Source organism: Crocuta crocuta, unplaced genomic scaffold (assembly GCF_008692635.1).
Source record: "Crocuta crocuta isolate KB4526 unplaced genomic scaffold, BGI_CrCroc_1.0 scaffold142, whole genome shotgun sequence".
Taxonomy (NCBI): domain Eukaryota; kingdom Metazoa; phylum Chordata; class Mammalia; order Carnivora; family Hyaenidae; genus Crocuta; species Crocuta crocuta.
In genome coordinates, this window is record NW_027528892.1 from 881651 (window position 1) to 895866 (window position 14216).

At 59.3% G+C, this 14216-nt stretch overlaps 1 protein-coding gene across 2 annotated transcripts; it reads left to right on the top strand.

Moving 5' to 3' along the window:
- The first annotated feature begins 3935 nt into the window (after positions 1-3935).
- On the top strand, positions 3936-14210 carry LENG8 (leukocyte receptor cluster member 8). 2 transcript variants are annotated; one of them, XM_077756984.1, is made up of 16 exons: positions 3936-4074; positions 5300-5392; positions 6038-6212; positions 6590-6691; positions 7296-7406; positions 8165-8417; positions 8624-8765; positions 9022-9210; positions 9609-9887; positions 9967-10107; positions 10238-10523; positions 11234-11335; positions 11424-11492; positions 11583-11712; positions 11796-12003; positions 14005-14210. In XM_077756984.1, exons 2-16 carry the CDS (start codon positions 5355-5357, stop codon positions 14165-14167), a joined length of 2388 nt encoding a protein of 795 aa, XP_077613110.1. In that variant the 5' UTR covers positions 3936-4074; positions 5300-5354; the 3' UTR covers positions 14168-14210. The 2 variants fall into 2 exon arrangements, with proteins under 2 accessions (XP_077613110.1, XP_077613109.1); XM_077756983.1 differs by lacking the exon at positions 14005-14210 and having other exon boundaries at positions 8627-8765; positions 11796-13965.
- Positions 14211-14216: the final 6 nt, after the last annotated feature.

The window sequence follows — 14216 nt, forward strand, 5'->3', positions numbered from 1 at the left end:
GCAGCTGGCTCCTTATTTCTCTCCTCCCTGATCTGGCCTCCTGGCTGGGGCCCAGGAGACCCCTTCATGACAGCCTCCTAGCTGACAGGCATTTCTGTTTCTGTCCAGGCTCTGGAGCAGTTCCAAAGGCATTGTTACTTTAAATAATGGTGATGATGATGATAACAACTTTTTCTGCGTGACTCTAAAAGCAGGATGCAGGTCTTGACCCAGGAAGAGACAGCTATCCCTGGACCAGAACAGACAACCCAGAAATAGATCTGAGTGTACGTATAGGACAGAAGACAGACGTCGTCAGAGTGAAGGGGCTGCTTGGTTTCAAAGATCTGTGGACACAGTGGCTCCCCATCTGGAAGAAAACATTCTACGTACAAGACAGGAAAAAATCTAAATGTAGACTAGGGAGGGGGCAGAAGTTTCAGAGAGTAGTAGGAGATTCTGTATCTGGTATACCTTGGTTGGAAGGGGAGGATTTTCAGCAAGATCCTCTAAAACTAGAAAAGAAAAGGTAATTTATTTGACAAATTGTGGAACTAAAAATATATGTATATGTGCTATAAAGCCAATTAGTAGTCTAGGAGAAACTCCTTTCAACACATATGGCAAAGAAATAGGTTATCATTACTACATAAATATAACCTACAGAGATTCCATAAACTAAGAAAAAGACAACTTGACTTGAAAATAAGCAATTAAGATGAATGTCCCAACACCAGTGGACAGAGGAAAAGATGTTCAAACCCTAATCACTAGGAGGTGCGATTTGAAAACAAGCAGAAACGGTTTCCCATCAAGTGTCGGTGGTGCTAACAGGAAGCCGGCGCCACGATTCTCTGCTGGCGAGGCTGTGGAGACGGGGCACCTGGCCCATGGCTCTGGACACTGGGAATCGCCACCGTGACCAAAGTCTGCTCATGCGTGATCGAATCAAAACAGTAGAGCCTCTCTGACCAGGCAGGCCTGCTTTGGGGATTTGCTGCACAGGACAGCAGAGGCGTCTAAATGTAAACAAGTATGTTAAGGGCTGTCTGCTGCAACAAATCTTTGACTTCCAGCTGAACTCTGAGCGAAGGCCACAGAAAGAGGGCGAGTCCAATAAATCACTGGCTGGGCTCTCTGGCACACGACAGCCCTTGGCTAGGCTCGGGACTTTAGGGAAGGCCTAAGAAAGGGGAGAACTGAGCTGGGCGGGACAGGCAGTGGCAGCAGAGTGGACAAATGTGCAGGCCATGACTCAGGGCCCTGCCTGCTACTTACTTACCATCGGACGGCTGTGGGCAGTCACTTGACCTGTTGGAGCTCAGCTGCCTCATCCACCAGAGCGCGGTACAGAGCACAGGTCCCCAGGCCCTCCTCTGCGATTCCAAAATTCACAGCTCTCCTAGACCACAAGTCTCCCTTAACTCACCGGGTGGCAAAAACAGCCTAGTCCCCCTGCCTGCATGAACGTTCATCTCTGCTCTCCAGCGACACGGACGGGGTCACTGCCAAGTGCCATGCAGGGTGCTGATGGTCCTGGGCACTGTGTGGAATACGAACCATGTTGCGTCTCGAAACCGTGAAAAATCCTAAAGCTCAAAACACAAACCTGAGGGTCTCAGGTCAGGGCCTCTCGGCCCAGAGTGCCGGATGTCAGGTACCCAGTGCAGGGCTTGCCCGGAGGAACTGTCTTGCTGATCGCTTCCATCTTGTGCACTGCGAGGAAGCTTTCAGGGTGGACTGGCCTGAAGCTGGGACGCTGAAACCGACTGCAGCTTCCAGGGAGGGGCTTGGGGGTGGGGGGGGAAGCCCTGCAGGGGTTGACTCACTTTCTCCTCTGGACCGCCAGCTGAGGGGGCTGACCCAGGGGCCTGCCCGCAGCTACTCGGGCTGCTTTGATCTCAAACGCCACCCTCTGGCGACCTTGAGTCCTTGCCCTCAAGCTGAAGCGTCCCCATGATGTGCTACAGATTCCAAAAGTAGCCTGAGATTTCAGGCCGCCTGATTTCCAGCCAACCGGCCTGGGGATGACCTTAACCTGGAAGCTTTAACCAAGAGAGAAGGCCATGTTGCCTAACCTTTACAAAAGAGAAATATAACTTTATTTTTAAAATCATACATAGGAGGACTTTGGCTTCCAACCAAGAGGGAGGAACAGGGACTAGATTTTCTCTCCTTCCTGAAACAGCCAAAAGGCCACACAAAATACATGAAACAAAAGGGCTCAAGACTCGGCATCAGGCAAAGGAGAGTGATCCCTGCCCTGGAAAACAGCCAGGTGAGCCCTGAAATCACCACAGCTCATGGTCATCAGAGTCTGATCACAGGACAGTCAAGAGGGACAGAGGCAGAACACCTCCCAAAGGCACCACCTAAAACTGCTCTAAAAAAGCCTATTAAAAAAAATCTCAAACCAGAAGGCAGCAGAAAAAGGAGAAAAGGGAAACAAAGTAGGGACCAAAAGAAACCCCATAGCAAGACGCAGGTATGAAGATAACCATACCAATAATCATGTTAAAAGTGCCGTTATAAACACCTCTTTTAGAAGGCAGAGATTGTTCACTTGGGTAAAAAAGAAAAGGAAGGAAGGGAGGAAGAAACCCACCTTAAATATAACAGTTAAAAGTAAAGGGATTCTAGGTGGCTCAGTTAAGTGTCTGACTCTTGATTTTCGCTCACGTCATGATCTCACACTTTGTGAGATGGAGCCCGGCATGGGGGGCTCCGTGCTGACAGCTCGGGGTCTGCTTGGGATTCCTTCTCTCCCTCTCTGCCCCTCCCCTACGAGTATGCACGCTCTTGCACTTGCTCTCAAAAATAAACTTAAAAAAAGCAATGGAATGCTAAATGCAATTGGGTACTCTGGATTAGACTCTAGCACATAAAGGGCACCTTAGTGGAAACAGTAAAAACCAAATAAAGCTGCAGTTTTAGAAAATAAATAAAGTTGGTTACTGTTAACCACTAACGTGCCAATGTTGATTTCTTGGTTTAGCAAGTGTACTGCAATAATGCGAGATACCAGCATTAAGGGGAAACGGGTGTAGGATACACGGAACTCTGAATTGTCCTTGCAACGTTTTTGTAAACTCCCAATTCACCTAAAACAAGTAATTTTCTTTTTAAAGTGAAAAGACAGAAAAAGATCAACTGTGCTAGTTAACAAAATGATACGCAGTCATCAACATAACGACTTCTAATAGTAAAAAACGGAGGGAAACAGCTTCTGAAATATTATTCTACTGCTTAATATGAGTACATTGAGCGGTCCCTGAGCCAAAGCGGATCGTGCCATCAGTCTGGATCCCGATGGAAACACCGGAGCCAGACTGGATCGTGCCATCGGTCAGGATCCCGGATGAGACACAGGGCACACTGCCACCTGCCGGGTCCGCATTCCCCAGCCTGGCACTAGTGCCCTTCCGGGGTGTACCACCTGCCCACCTGTACAGACCCATCGGCTCAGCCCAGGACCCTGCACGCGTTTACCCCGCCGCGGCCACCTGCTGCCCCCGTGCTCCGGCGGTGGTCCCCAAGCCTTTCCCGTCGCCCGCCCCCGTGTGTCTGCACGCGCTCGCGGCCGGGGGCGTCCTGCCGTTTCCTGTACTAGGGGCGCTCCCCTTCCCGGAGGCTGTTCTCACCCCCTTTCTTCGACTTCACCATTCTCTGCCCCGGGCTTCCCGAGCTGTGCGGCAGGTAGTCTTACATCCCTCCTCACGCTAGTCTGTGTCGGCAAACAACCGTGGCTACCACTCACTGAGCCAAGACAAGGCTGCGTGTGCGGGTACAGCGCCCGCAGGTCCCACCGCGCATGTCCCCTCGGGGCCACCGTCCCCACCCCAGTCTTCCGGCTTGCCTTAAACGCCCATGCGTCCTTGCGCAAGCGGGGAGGTGGGCTCAAATCAAGCTCACGGCGCCCATTGGCTGTGCAGTGTCGAGGGAGGTGGGGCGAGGCCTCCGTGTGACGTCAGGACGCCGCGGTCAGAACGTCGAAGCCCAAGGAAGACAAGAACCTGCCGGGTCGCGAGCAGTTCTGCGGCCGTGTCGCTGTCGCCTTGGGCCGCTGCTGACGAATCTAGGGGGCGAACGGCTGAGGTGGGTGTGGGGAGCGGCGGGCGGGCNCCGGGCGACGCGCGACCCTGGCACCGTCTTTTCCACCCCGGAGACGCGGTGCGCACGCGCGGCGCGGCAGGGGCGGTGGCTCTGGAGCGGGTCGCCGGGATCCGGACGGGCTCTTCCTCCACCTGACGCCTNCCCCCAGGCCTTACTCGCACTCTCCTTTCTGTCCCGGGCCTCCCCCGCTCGCTGTCCCCGCTCATCACCTCCTGCCCTCCCTTCTCCCCATCTGTTTCGTCTTTCAGGCTCTTAGGGCTTCTTCCAACTCCAGATTGCTGTTCCTGTCCCCTCCCTTCTTGTGGGACTGTCGGGTTCCCCAGCGGGACTCGCCTTTGAGCCCCCCATACTTATCAGCTTCTCGAGTTTTGCCCCTGAGGCATCCCCTTCACTTTCTTGCACTCTACTCCACTCTTAGTTTCCTGAAAAGCTTTTGGACGTTTTCAGGCATCTCCAGCGTTTTCTCTGCAGACCCCCAGCCGAGCGGATTGCCTCTTCCATCCCTGCTGGGAACCGCTGACACAGGCTCATCCTCCGCCCTGGGGGCTCTTCTGCTTCAGTCTCCCGAGAGCTTTCTGAGAACACATGCCTTCACTTTAGCGCCCCCTCGCCCCCCCGGGGGCCCCCTCCACTTCTCCCTGTTTCTTGGAGTAACTTCTCGAAGCCCCCTTTCTCTCAGGTTTTTCTTTCCCATCTGTTCTCTGGAGTTCTCTCTAGGTTCCCATAGATGCTTCCCTCTTTGCAGCCTTAAGGGTTCATGTAAACTTGACTCCTCCAAGCATCTTTACTTCTGCTTCCTCTCAGAGGCTGACTTCCTCTCTGGATCTCTTTTCAGCCCTTACCTGAGGTCCCCCACCCCACCCGCTGGACCTTTCTTCCGCCTCAGTTTTCCCTCGAACCTCCCCTTTCCCCATGTGGGTTTCATGCCCTTCTCTTTCCCTTTGGGAGATTTCCTTCAGACTTCACTGTTGTCAAATCCTTCGTTTTCCACCCAGAACATTGCAGGGAGGTAGAGGTCTTCCCCTCACACAGAAACCCTTTTATTCCACACCCAGAATTCCTTCACTGAGGCCTTTTCTCTTGGTGGCTCCTAACTTCTCAGACGTTCTTTCTGCCTGGCTCCTCGTGACCCCAGCTCCTCCAGTCCCCAGTTCGTGACTTGTTTCTTGCATGTTCTCAGGTCTCTCTCACTCCTTCTTTTTCTCAGACAGTGAAAAAGCAGTCTGGCTCCTGAGGTCCACCCCTTATGCCGCAAGGTCCAGATGGCGGCCAACGTGGGTGATCAACGTAGCACGGATTGGTTAGTGTGGCTGGAGGGTCAGAGGCACGAGGGGAGGGTGAGAGGAAGCAGGACCCAGTGTCGTTTCCTGGTCTGGCCCCTCACGCAGCAGGGGTGGAGTGGGGACGAGGTCCTCTGGCCACCAGGGTCAGGGAAGCCTTTGGTTGCAGGGTGGAGCGAGTCAGGTCTTCACGTCTCTGAGCACTTTTCAAAATTCACAGTATGGTGCTTACTTCATAAAACTGCAAGAACTCACTCAGTGGACTGCAATTAAGGGGCAGTCTGCAGCACCTAATACTCGTGTTTTTCTGCTAATACCTTGTCTTTTCCAAAACAGTGTGATGATAATCTGCTGGCCGGAGAGGTGTCAGCCAGAACTGACCAATGAAACATTTAGGCCTACTAGGGCCCGGTGCTATGTTAGCTGCTGTGGGTACTGGTAATCTTTCCTTAGGTCCCTAATCTATCCCTCACAGAAAGGTGTGACACAGAAACCCGGTGTCGGTGCGTTACGATGAAAATATGTTCTGGATTAAAACCTTAGGCTCCAGTAGGTAGTGCGCGGGAGATTCAGGACTCAGGCCCCGGCATGTGCCTGTCTCTGTGTTGCCCACCGTGTACAGGGACTGTACCCAGTGAGACAGGCTGACCGGTGTCCCTTTGCAGGTCTTCGCAGTACAGCATGGTGGCCGGGGCGGGCAGGGAGAACGGCATGGAGACGCCTATGCATGAGAACCCGGAGTGGGAGAAGGCCCGCCAGGCCCTGGCCAGCATCAGCAAAGCAGGAGCTGCCGGCAGCTCCGCCAAGGCCAGCAGCAATGGGCCTGTAGCCAGCGCACAAGTGAGACGGCACACAGTGCCTGGGGGCCCTGTGTGGGGGTGGCTAGGAGAGGGACACACTTGATATTCTCTAGTATCACAAGGGCAGGGTGCCCTGAAGACGTTTCGGGAGCTGTCAGATAAGGGAAGCAGAGTCTGTTTCCGTGGAGAGCTCAGGGCACCGCATGGTCCTCCCCCCACCACACGGAGACCCCCGGGATGTGTCCAGGGCCGCCAAGGTGACCCAAGTCCGTTGGTAGAGGCCCTGGTCTCTAGTGAGAGGCCGACCCAGTTTTGTTTCTTAGCTCTTTACCACCATTGATGAAGCACCTTTTGGGGGACTAGGGGCCTGTGGGCTCTTGCTGCTAACGCTGATGGCGCGTGGGCCCCTCTCCACAGTACGTGTCGCAGGCGGAAGCCTCAGCCTTGCAGCAGCAGCAGTACTACCAGTGGTACCAGCAGTACAACTACGCCTACCCCTACAGCTACTACTACCCCATGGTGAGTGCCCGGCCCGGCAGGGCAGGGCTGCGGCCGTGTGAGGGAGAGCAGTCGGGACAGGGTCCAGGGCTAGCTGGCGGCCTGAAGACCGCAGTGACGGATTCCGGAAACCTTCCACTGGCGCATTGCCCACACGATCCATTTCAAAGTCCTTCCTGGGACCCATGTTCCCTGCTTCTGGCCACTTCTGTCCCCATGCTCATTCCACGGTCGTGCCTCACAGCCCTCTTCTCTGACAGACTTGAGTGGCTAAAGCGGTGTTCTACCCGTCCCTGCCCCACGTCTTCTCTGGGCTTTTTTTTTTTTTCACAATACTTCCTGCTGGACACGCTGGGTGTTTGTGACTGTGCGTGTGTTTTGAGTGCAGGCTTCATTAGAGCATGGGTTTTTATCTTTTTCTGTTGTGCTTAAAAAGTTGGTGTTATGTATTTTTTTTCAACGGATTGGAATTGATAGAGGTGCCCATTTTATTTTAATTTTCTTTAAATAAGAACGTGGTGCATGTATGCAGTGAGGAGAAGGGGAAGGGAAGAGGGGCATCTTGGGAGTGGGCGTGGCTCCGTGGTGGGCGGGACGGCACTGACCCTTCCCTCTGCCTTTGCAGAGCATGTACCAGAGCTACGGCTCCCCATCCCAGTACGGCGTGGCTGGCTCCTATGGCTCCGCCACACCCCAGCAGCCATCGGCCCCCCAGCACCAGGGGACCCTGAACCAGGTAACGCCCCCACCGGCTCCTTGGAATGTTCAAGAAGGGGAATATAGCTTTTCTGAGTGGGAGAGCAGTGGGCACACCTGCATTATTTCAGCTACCTGCCCCCAGTCTTCTCTCCTGCCAGGCAGCTCCTGATCTGCTAAGGAGGAGGGCAAAGCATAGGGTTTGAAAACAGGGTGGGTTTAGGGCATGGACCCGGCCTGGGGCTAGGTGATGGGGCTGCGGCCTGTCTTCCGCATTTTCGCATGCGCGCACTGTACCTGCATGGTCATGTCCACAGTCTGGTCTTGTCATTTAACATGCAGTGCGGAGTGTGGAGCTGGTGCAGGGCGGTGGGTAGGCCTGGCCTGGCGCCCCAGCTCCCCCTCTGCTGGTGCCTCGTGATTGCACTGCATCTCTGCAAGTCCTGTCTCTTCCTCACAGCTCCCGCGAGTGTGTGCAGTCACCTGTGTGTCTTGACTGGCACGCGGGATGTGCCCAGCCAGGAACCACCAGGTGGCTGCGCTGTTGGGCCAGCCCCCACGTGGAGGTGGGCTGAGGGTTTAAATGCCTGCTGCTTCTACGCAACAGCTGGGGGCCAGAGGACAGCAGCTCCGGGTCTGAGCCCCGGTCTCGGCAGCTGTCTGCGGGCTCGGGCCAGTGAGGTGTGGGAGGGTCATGGCGCAGGATTGAGGGCTAAGTGGTGCTGTGGTCGCGGGGACAGCGTGAGAGCCGGCACGGAGGGCTCTGCCCCTGCCCTCAGTGCCTGCTTGCTCCCCTAGCCCCCCGTACCTGGCATGGAAGAAAGCATGTCCTACCAGGCACCCCCTCAGCAGCTGCCGGCAGCCCAGCCCCCTCAGCCCTCCAACCCCCCGCATGGGGCTCATACTCTGAACAGCGGCCCCCAGCCCGGAACAGCCCCAGCCACACAGCACAGCCAGGCGGGGCCCGCCTCAGGCCAGGCCTACGGGCCGCATGCCTACTCTGAGCCTGCCAAGCCCAAGAAGGGCCAACAGCTGTGGAACCGGATGAAGCGTAAGTCGACGGTGGACCCTGGGGAAGAGAGGGCATGGAGGCTGGACCGTGGGTGCGTGGCCTGCCGGTCCGTCCCTCTGGGCTGTTTGGTCACCCCGGGCTTTGGATGCAGGTGCCCCGGAGTGGGGCGTCCCCTGTTCCTGGGGAAAGGGCAGTCTGAGGTGGGCTGGGGTGAGGCCTGATTCCAGCTTCTGTGGTCCTCACAGCAGCCCCTGGGACTGGCGGTCTCAAGTTCAACATTCAGAAACGGCCCTTTGCTGTCACCAGCCAGAGCTTCAGCTCCACCTCGGAGGGTCAGCACGGCAGCTTTGGCCCCCAGCCTAACCCCGAGAAAACCCAAAACCACCGGTGAGGGCCCCTCGTCACTGCTGTCCTGCTCCCTCGCCTCTGGTCCGCTGGCGGGGTCTGCACCCCAGGCTCCATCGGCTCTTCCGCATGTGGGGTGGGGTCCTCCCTCCCTCTCAGCTGCTGTGACCGTGAAACGAGAGGGGAGAGCAGACGCGGGAGCCGTGCCCAGCACGCGTTGGCTCTGCACGCAGCAGCGACGACGGCCTGTCGTGCTGTGGGGTGCTGCCCGGCTGAGCCCCCGTCTGCCCCTCCCCAGGGGGAGCCTGTCCGGGAAGCCCGACGACTGGCCGCAGGACATGAAGGAGTATGTGGAGCGCTGCTTCACCGCCTGCGAGTCGGAGGAGGACAAGGACCGCACAGAGAAGCTGCTCAAGGAGCTGCTGCAGGCCCGGCTGCAGGACGGCTCCGCCTACACCATCGACTGGAGCCGGGAGCCCCTGCCGGGGTGAGTCCGGGCAGGCGTGGGGCCGGGGCGGCTCTGGGCGCCGGAGTGGAGACCCCCACACCTGGGTACCTGGAGCCCCGAGAAGGAGCAGGGAGGTCGGGCCCCGGGGGTGCGGGGGAGGCCAGGAGGGTAGGGCTGAGGCGCAGGTGCCGCCTGGGAAGGGGGTCCTGAGGCGGGATGGAGGCCCTGAGGGCTACCAGGCGCCGGGTGCTCCGCAGCGGAGAGCACGCTCTAGACAGAGGAGCCTGGGGCATGCCTCCCGGTTTTGCGGTGTGTTAGCCAAGCCACTGGGGTAAGTTCCTCTCCCGCCTGAGGTGGTGAGCTCCTGGGGCGGCCGGCACGCGCTGGGGACGCTGGGGGCACTGGGTTGGTGATGCCCTGCCCTGCTGTATCCTCAGGCTGACCCGGGAGCCTGTGGCTGAGAGCCCCAAGAAGAAGCGGTGGGAGGCCCCTAGCAGCCTTCATCCTCCCAGGGGGGCAGGCTCAGCGACAAGGGGCGGGGGTGCCCAGTCCCAGCGAGGGACGCCGGGGGCTGGGGGTGCTGGCCGAGCCCGGGGCAGCAGCTTCGCCAAGTTTGGCAACCGCAATGTCTTCATGAAGGACAACAGCTCCTCGTCCAGCACGGACTCGCGCTCCCGCTCCTCCTCCCGGTCTCCCACCCGCCACTTCCGCAGAAGGTGCGAAGGCTGGGGGTGGGGCGGGGCGCTCGGGGGGAGCTGCCGTTTCAGGCCTCACCTTCCTGCTTCTTCGGTGCAGTGACTCCCACTCGGATTCAGACAGTTCTTACTCAGGGAACGAGTGTCACCCTGTGGGTCGCAGGAACCCGCCCCCAAAGGGCCGAGGAGGTCGGGGGGCCCACATGGATCGGGGCCGAGGCAGGGCGCAGCGTGGAAAGAGGTGAGACTTTGGGCAGGCGGCCAGGGGGCAGCGCCATGATCAGCGTTCCTGGCAGAAGGAGGGCTGTGTTCTCGGGAAGTATCCGGAGAGGCAGATGGTGACCACGTTCACCCCTGACCTGTCTTCCCAGGCATGACCTGGCTCCCACCAAACGCAGCCGCAAAAAGATGGCTGCTCTGGAGTGCGAGGACCCTGAGCGTGAGCTGAAGAAGCAGAAGCGGGCGGCCCGCTTCCAGCATGGACATTCCCGCCGCCTGCGCCTCGAGCCCCTGGTGCTGCAGATGGGCAGCCTGGAGAGCAGCGGCGCGGACCCCGACTGGCAGGAGCTACAGATTGTGGGCACCTGCCCTGACATCACCAAGCACTACCTGCGCCTCACCTGCGCTCCCGACCCGTCCACTGTGCGCCCTGTGGCAGTAAGTGTCTGGGAGGGCCGGGACCCCCTGCAGGCCCGGCGCCGGCACTGGGGGCTGTGGGGGGGCAGCAGGGGCCTGCAGCTGCGCGGGGACGGGCTCTGGAGCCTGCGTCCAGGTCGTGCGGCCTCCTCGGAGGCCTCCCCGGCTCTGAGCGTCGGGCTCTTGTTGAGGCAGGGAGAAGGAAGCCACCTCCCCAGGCCAGTGCTTCACGAGATGGGCGAACCTGCCGCCCTGTCCTCCATGGGGCGAAGCCACGCGGCTGACGCTTCGCCCAGGGTGCACGCTGGCGTGGGCAGCTGAGACTTGGGAGGCGGCACTCATGCTGAGTGTTTTGGGCTCCTTTTATTTATTTATTTGTTTTTTAATTTTTTTAATTTTTTTCTGAGATAGCGTCAGCAGGGGAGGGTCAGAGAAAGAGGGAGACACTGAATCTGAAGCAGCTCCAGGCTCTGAGCTGTCAGCACAGAGCCTGACGCGGGGCTCGAACCCACAAACTGCGAGATCATGACCTGAGCCAAAGTCGGACGCTTAACCGACTGAGCCCCCCAGGCGTCCCATTGGTTCCTTTTAAAGTGGGCAGCGAGTTGTCAAGTGGCTTTGATATTGTAGCTGTTTTCTTAATGCCGAATTTAAGAAATTGTAATGGGTGTTCGTTATGGCCGTGCCCACTCTGCCGAAATGACACCGAGCCTGTTTGGTCCCCTTCCCAGGTTTTGAAAAAGTCCCTGTGCATGGTCAAGTCCCACTGGAAAGAGAAGCAGGACTACGCCTTCGCCTGCGAGCAGATGAAGTCCATCCGGCAGGACCTGACGGTGAGGGGGTTGCCGGGAGGGCCTTGCTGTGGCTGAGCCCGGCCTCCCCCAGCCTCCCCCGGCCTCACCGCTTGCCCTGCTCTTCCAGGTGCAAGGCGTGCGAACAGAGTTCACGGTGGAGGTGTACGAGACGCACGCCCGCATCGCCTTGGAGAAGGTGAGTGGGCGCTGGGGCCCTTTCAGCCTCTTCCGGGGCTCCCCGTCGTGGCCTCACTGTGTCTCTTGTCCTTCGTGCCCCCGGCTCCAGGGTGACCATGAGGAGTTCAACCAGTGCCAGACGCAGCTCAAGTCGTTGTACGCCGAGAACCTACCGGGCAATGTGGGCGAGTTCACTGCCTATCGGATCCTCTACTACATCTTCACCAAGAACTCAGGAGGTAAGAGGAGCCGCCTGCCGGTCAGGGTGGTTCCAGGCCCCCAGGGTTGGGCGCTCCTGACCCCCATCTGTCTCGGGCCCTAGACATCACCACGGAGCTGGCGTATCTCACTCGGGAACTGAAGGCAGACCCTTGCGTGGCTCACGCCTTGGCCCTGAGGGCAGCCTGGGCTCTGGGCAACTACCACCGCTTCTTCCGGCTCTATTCTCACGCGCCCTGCATGTCTGGGTACCTGGTGGACAAGTTTGCAGACCGGGAGCGCAAAGCTGCCCTCAAGGCGATGATCAAAACGTATGTGAAGCTGGGTTCTCTCCCTGCCCCCTCTTCTCCGCTGGCCCCGCCGCCATCTGCCCCTTCTCCCCCCCCTCCCTCCGCACACTCCTGGGCTGTCAGGCCCCAGCTCCTGTCCCAGGGCCTGTGGTCCTCTCTGCCCGTCTCTTCTTTCCACGTGTGCCCTGCTCCCCAGTCCCTCCTGCTTCCCTTCACAGTTTACCCCCCGCGTCCCCTGTGCTCCCCGCTCCGTCTCGCTGCTCCGGGGCGCCCTCTCCACCCCCCTGAGTCTGTTTCTCCTGCTCATGTAACGCCTGGACCCTGGTTTCTCTTCTTGCTCCGGGCTCTTGGTTTCCTTCCTCCAAGGTCTCTGCTCACCTTTCAAGCCTTTCCTGTCACCCAGCTCCCACTCTGTAGGGACAGACTAGGAAGGACAGCCCTGCCCTTGGTAGCTTCTGATGTGATGAGACAAGAGCCTGATTCTGGCTGAGCTCCTTTATGAGTGCAGAGTGTTGAGGGAGACGGGTGATTCTGGGCCGAGCCAGGGCCGGCCGTTCTGTTCAGATGTCGTTAGTGCTGTGTGCGTGCATGCGTGTGGGGGGGCACCTGTGCTCCTGTGCTCAGGGCAGGGAGACCCCCTGGGTGACCTGGGCCCACATGAGACCTTTGTCGTTGTCACAACGAGGGGGCGCCACTGGTGTCTAGTGGGTGGGGCCTCTTATGCCCAGGGCGCCCCACAACAGAGAACCACCCGGCCCCAGCGCCAGTCTCGCCAAGGTTGAAAACTCTTGGTCAGAGGTCGTAGGGCCAAAGGGCCATGTCCACTAGCGTAGCCTCAGGGACAGTGTGAAGCTGAGGAGGGACAGTCACACTGAAGTCAGGAGATGCACACGTTCAGGGGTCCAGTTTGGGTCCAGGAGATTGGAGGCAGAGGCCGAGCCAGGGCAGGGCCACAGAAGTGGAGGCCAGGACGTGGGGCAAAGACCCGAAGGCGGCCTGGAACACGGGACGTGCTTGTGTCCCAGGGTAACGGGAAGGGGTGTGTCCAGAGGCCCTGGGGGCTGGCCCTCAGTCTGCCCTCTGCAGCAGGACGGCCGTCCCGGGGGGGCGCAGGCAGGCTGTGCCTTGGAGCAGGGGCCATGCCTTGGAGCAGGGGCCCTGGCCTGTCACTGGCCACACGTGCTCTCTCACCCCTTCCTGACTCCCTGGCAGACACGTCCCTCCCTCCCAGAGCCTCCAGAGCCAAGTCCCGGCAGGGCGAGCCGGAGGCCGGGTCAGATGTGGGGAGAAATAGGCCCTCATGTGCCCCCCGTGGACTCCAGGGCCACGATGTGGCACAGGCATGAGGCAGGACTGATTCCCGTCCTCTCTGCCGCTGAGTCCCCGTGTGATTTGCAGCCCCGGGCTCCTTCGTGTGTTTGTGACGGGCAGGGGTGGCACGGTTTCTGGGGGAGAGCTCAGCCAGGTCACCGCCGTCTTCTGGCACATGCCAAGCATCTCATTCGCAACTGCAAGTGCCTGTCGCCAGTGTGCAGGGGTGTAGTGTGGGCTGGTCCTGTGCCCAGGTTCCCCAGGCACTCTGACCCAAGCAGGGCCAGTTCCCCAGATTAGCTGTCACCTGCCAGCCTGTGCCCATGGCCGTGTCCTCGGGTCACGCCCTCTGCCTGGCCCCTGCCCTTGGGCCGCAGTGGGCCCTCTTCTGAGGGCCTGCTCAGGCCCTTGAGCAGCGGAGGAGCCAGCTGGGCCCTTCCCTCCCATCCCCTCTCCTTGGTTCCCCCGTACAGGTAAGTGAGGGTGAAGGGGGGCACAACTGGGGCTGGGGCCACCACCCCCGCCCCGGGCCCCCCGGAACCCCTGGAGGTGGGAAGGGCGGGTAGCGGGTTGGTGAGAGGTCAGCAGGTAACGTGCTGAGGAAGCCCTTTGGGTGCCCGAAGGGGGGGCGCCCACTCCCTGCTCGTGGGGCCCTCCCCTGCCCGCCGCCCGCCTCACNNNCCTCATCACATTCTCCTCTTGTCTCCGTAGCTTCCGCCCTGCGCTGCCAGTCTCCTACCTGCAGGCCGAGCTGGCCTTCGAGGGCGAGGCCGCCTGCCGGGCCTTCCTAGAGCCCCTGGGCCTGGCCTACACGGGCCCGGACAACGCCAGCATCGACTGCCGCCTCAGCCTGGCGCAGCTATCAGCCTTCTGAGCACCAGCGCGGATGGGGGTGGGGTGGGGTGGGGGCAGGGCCGCGGCCC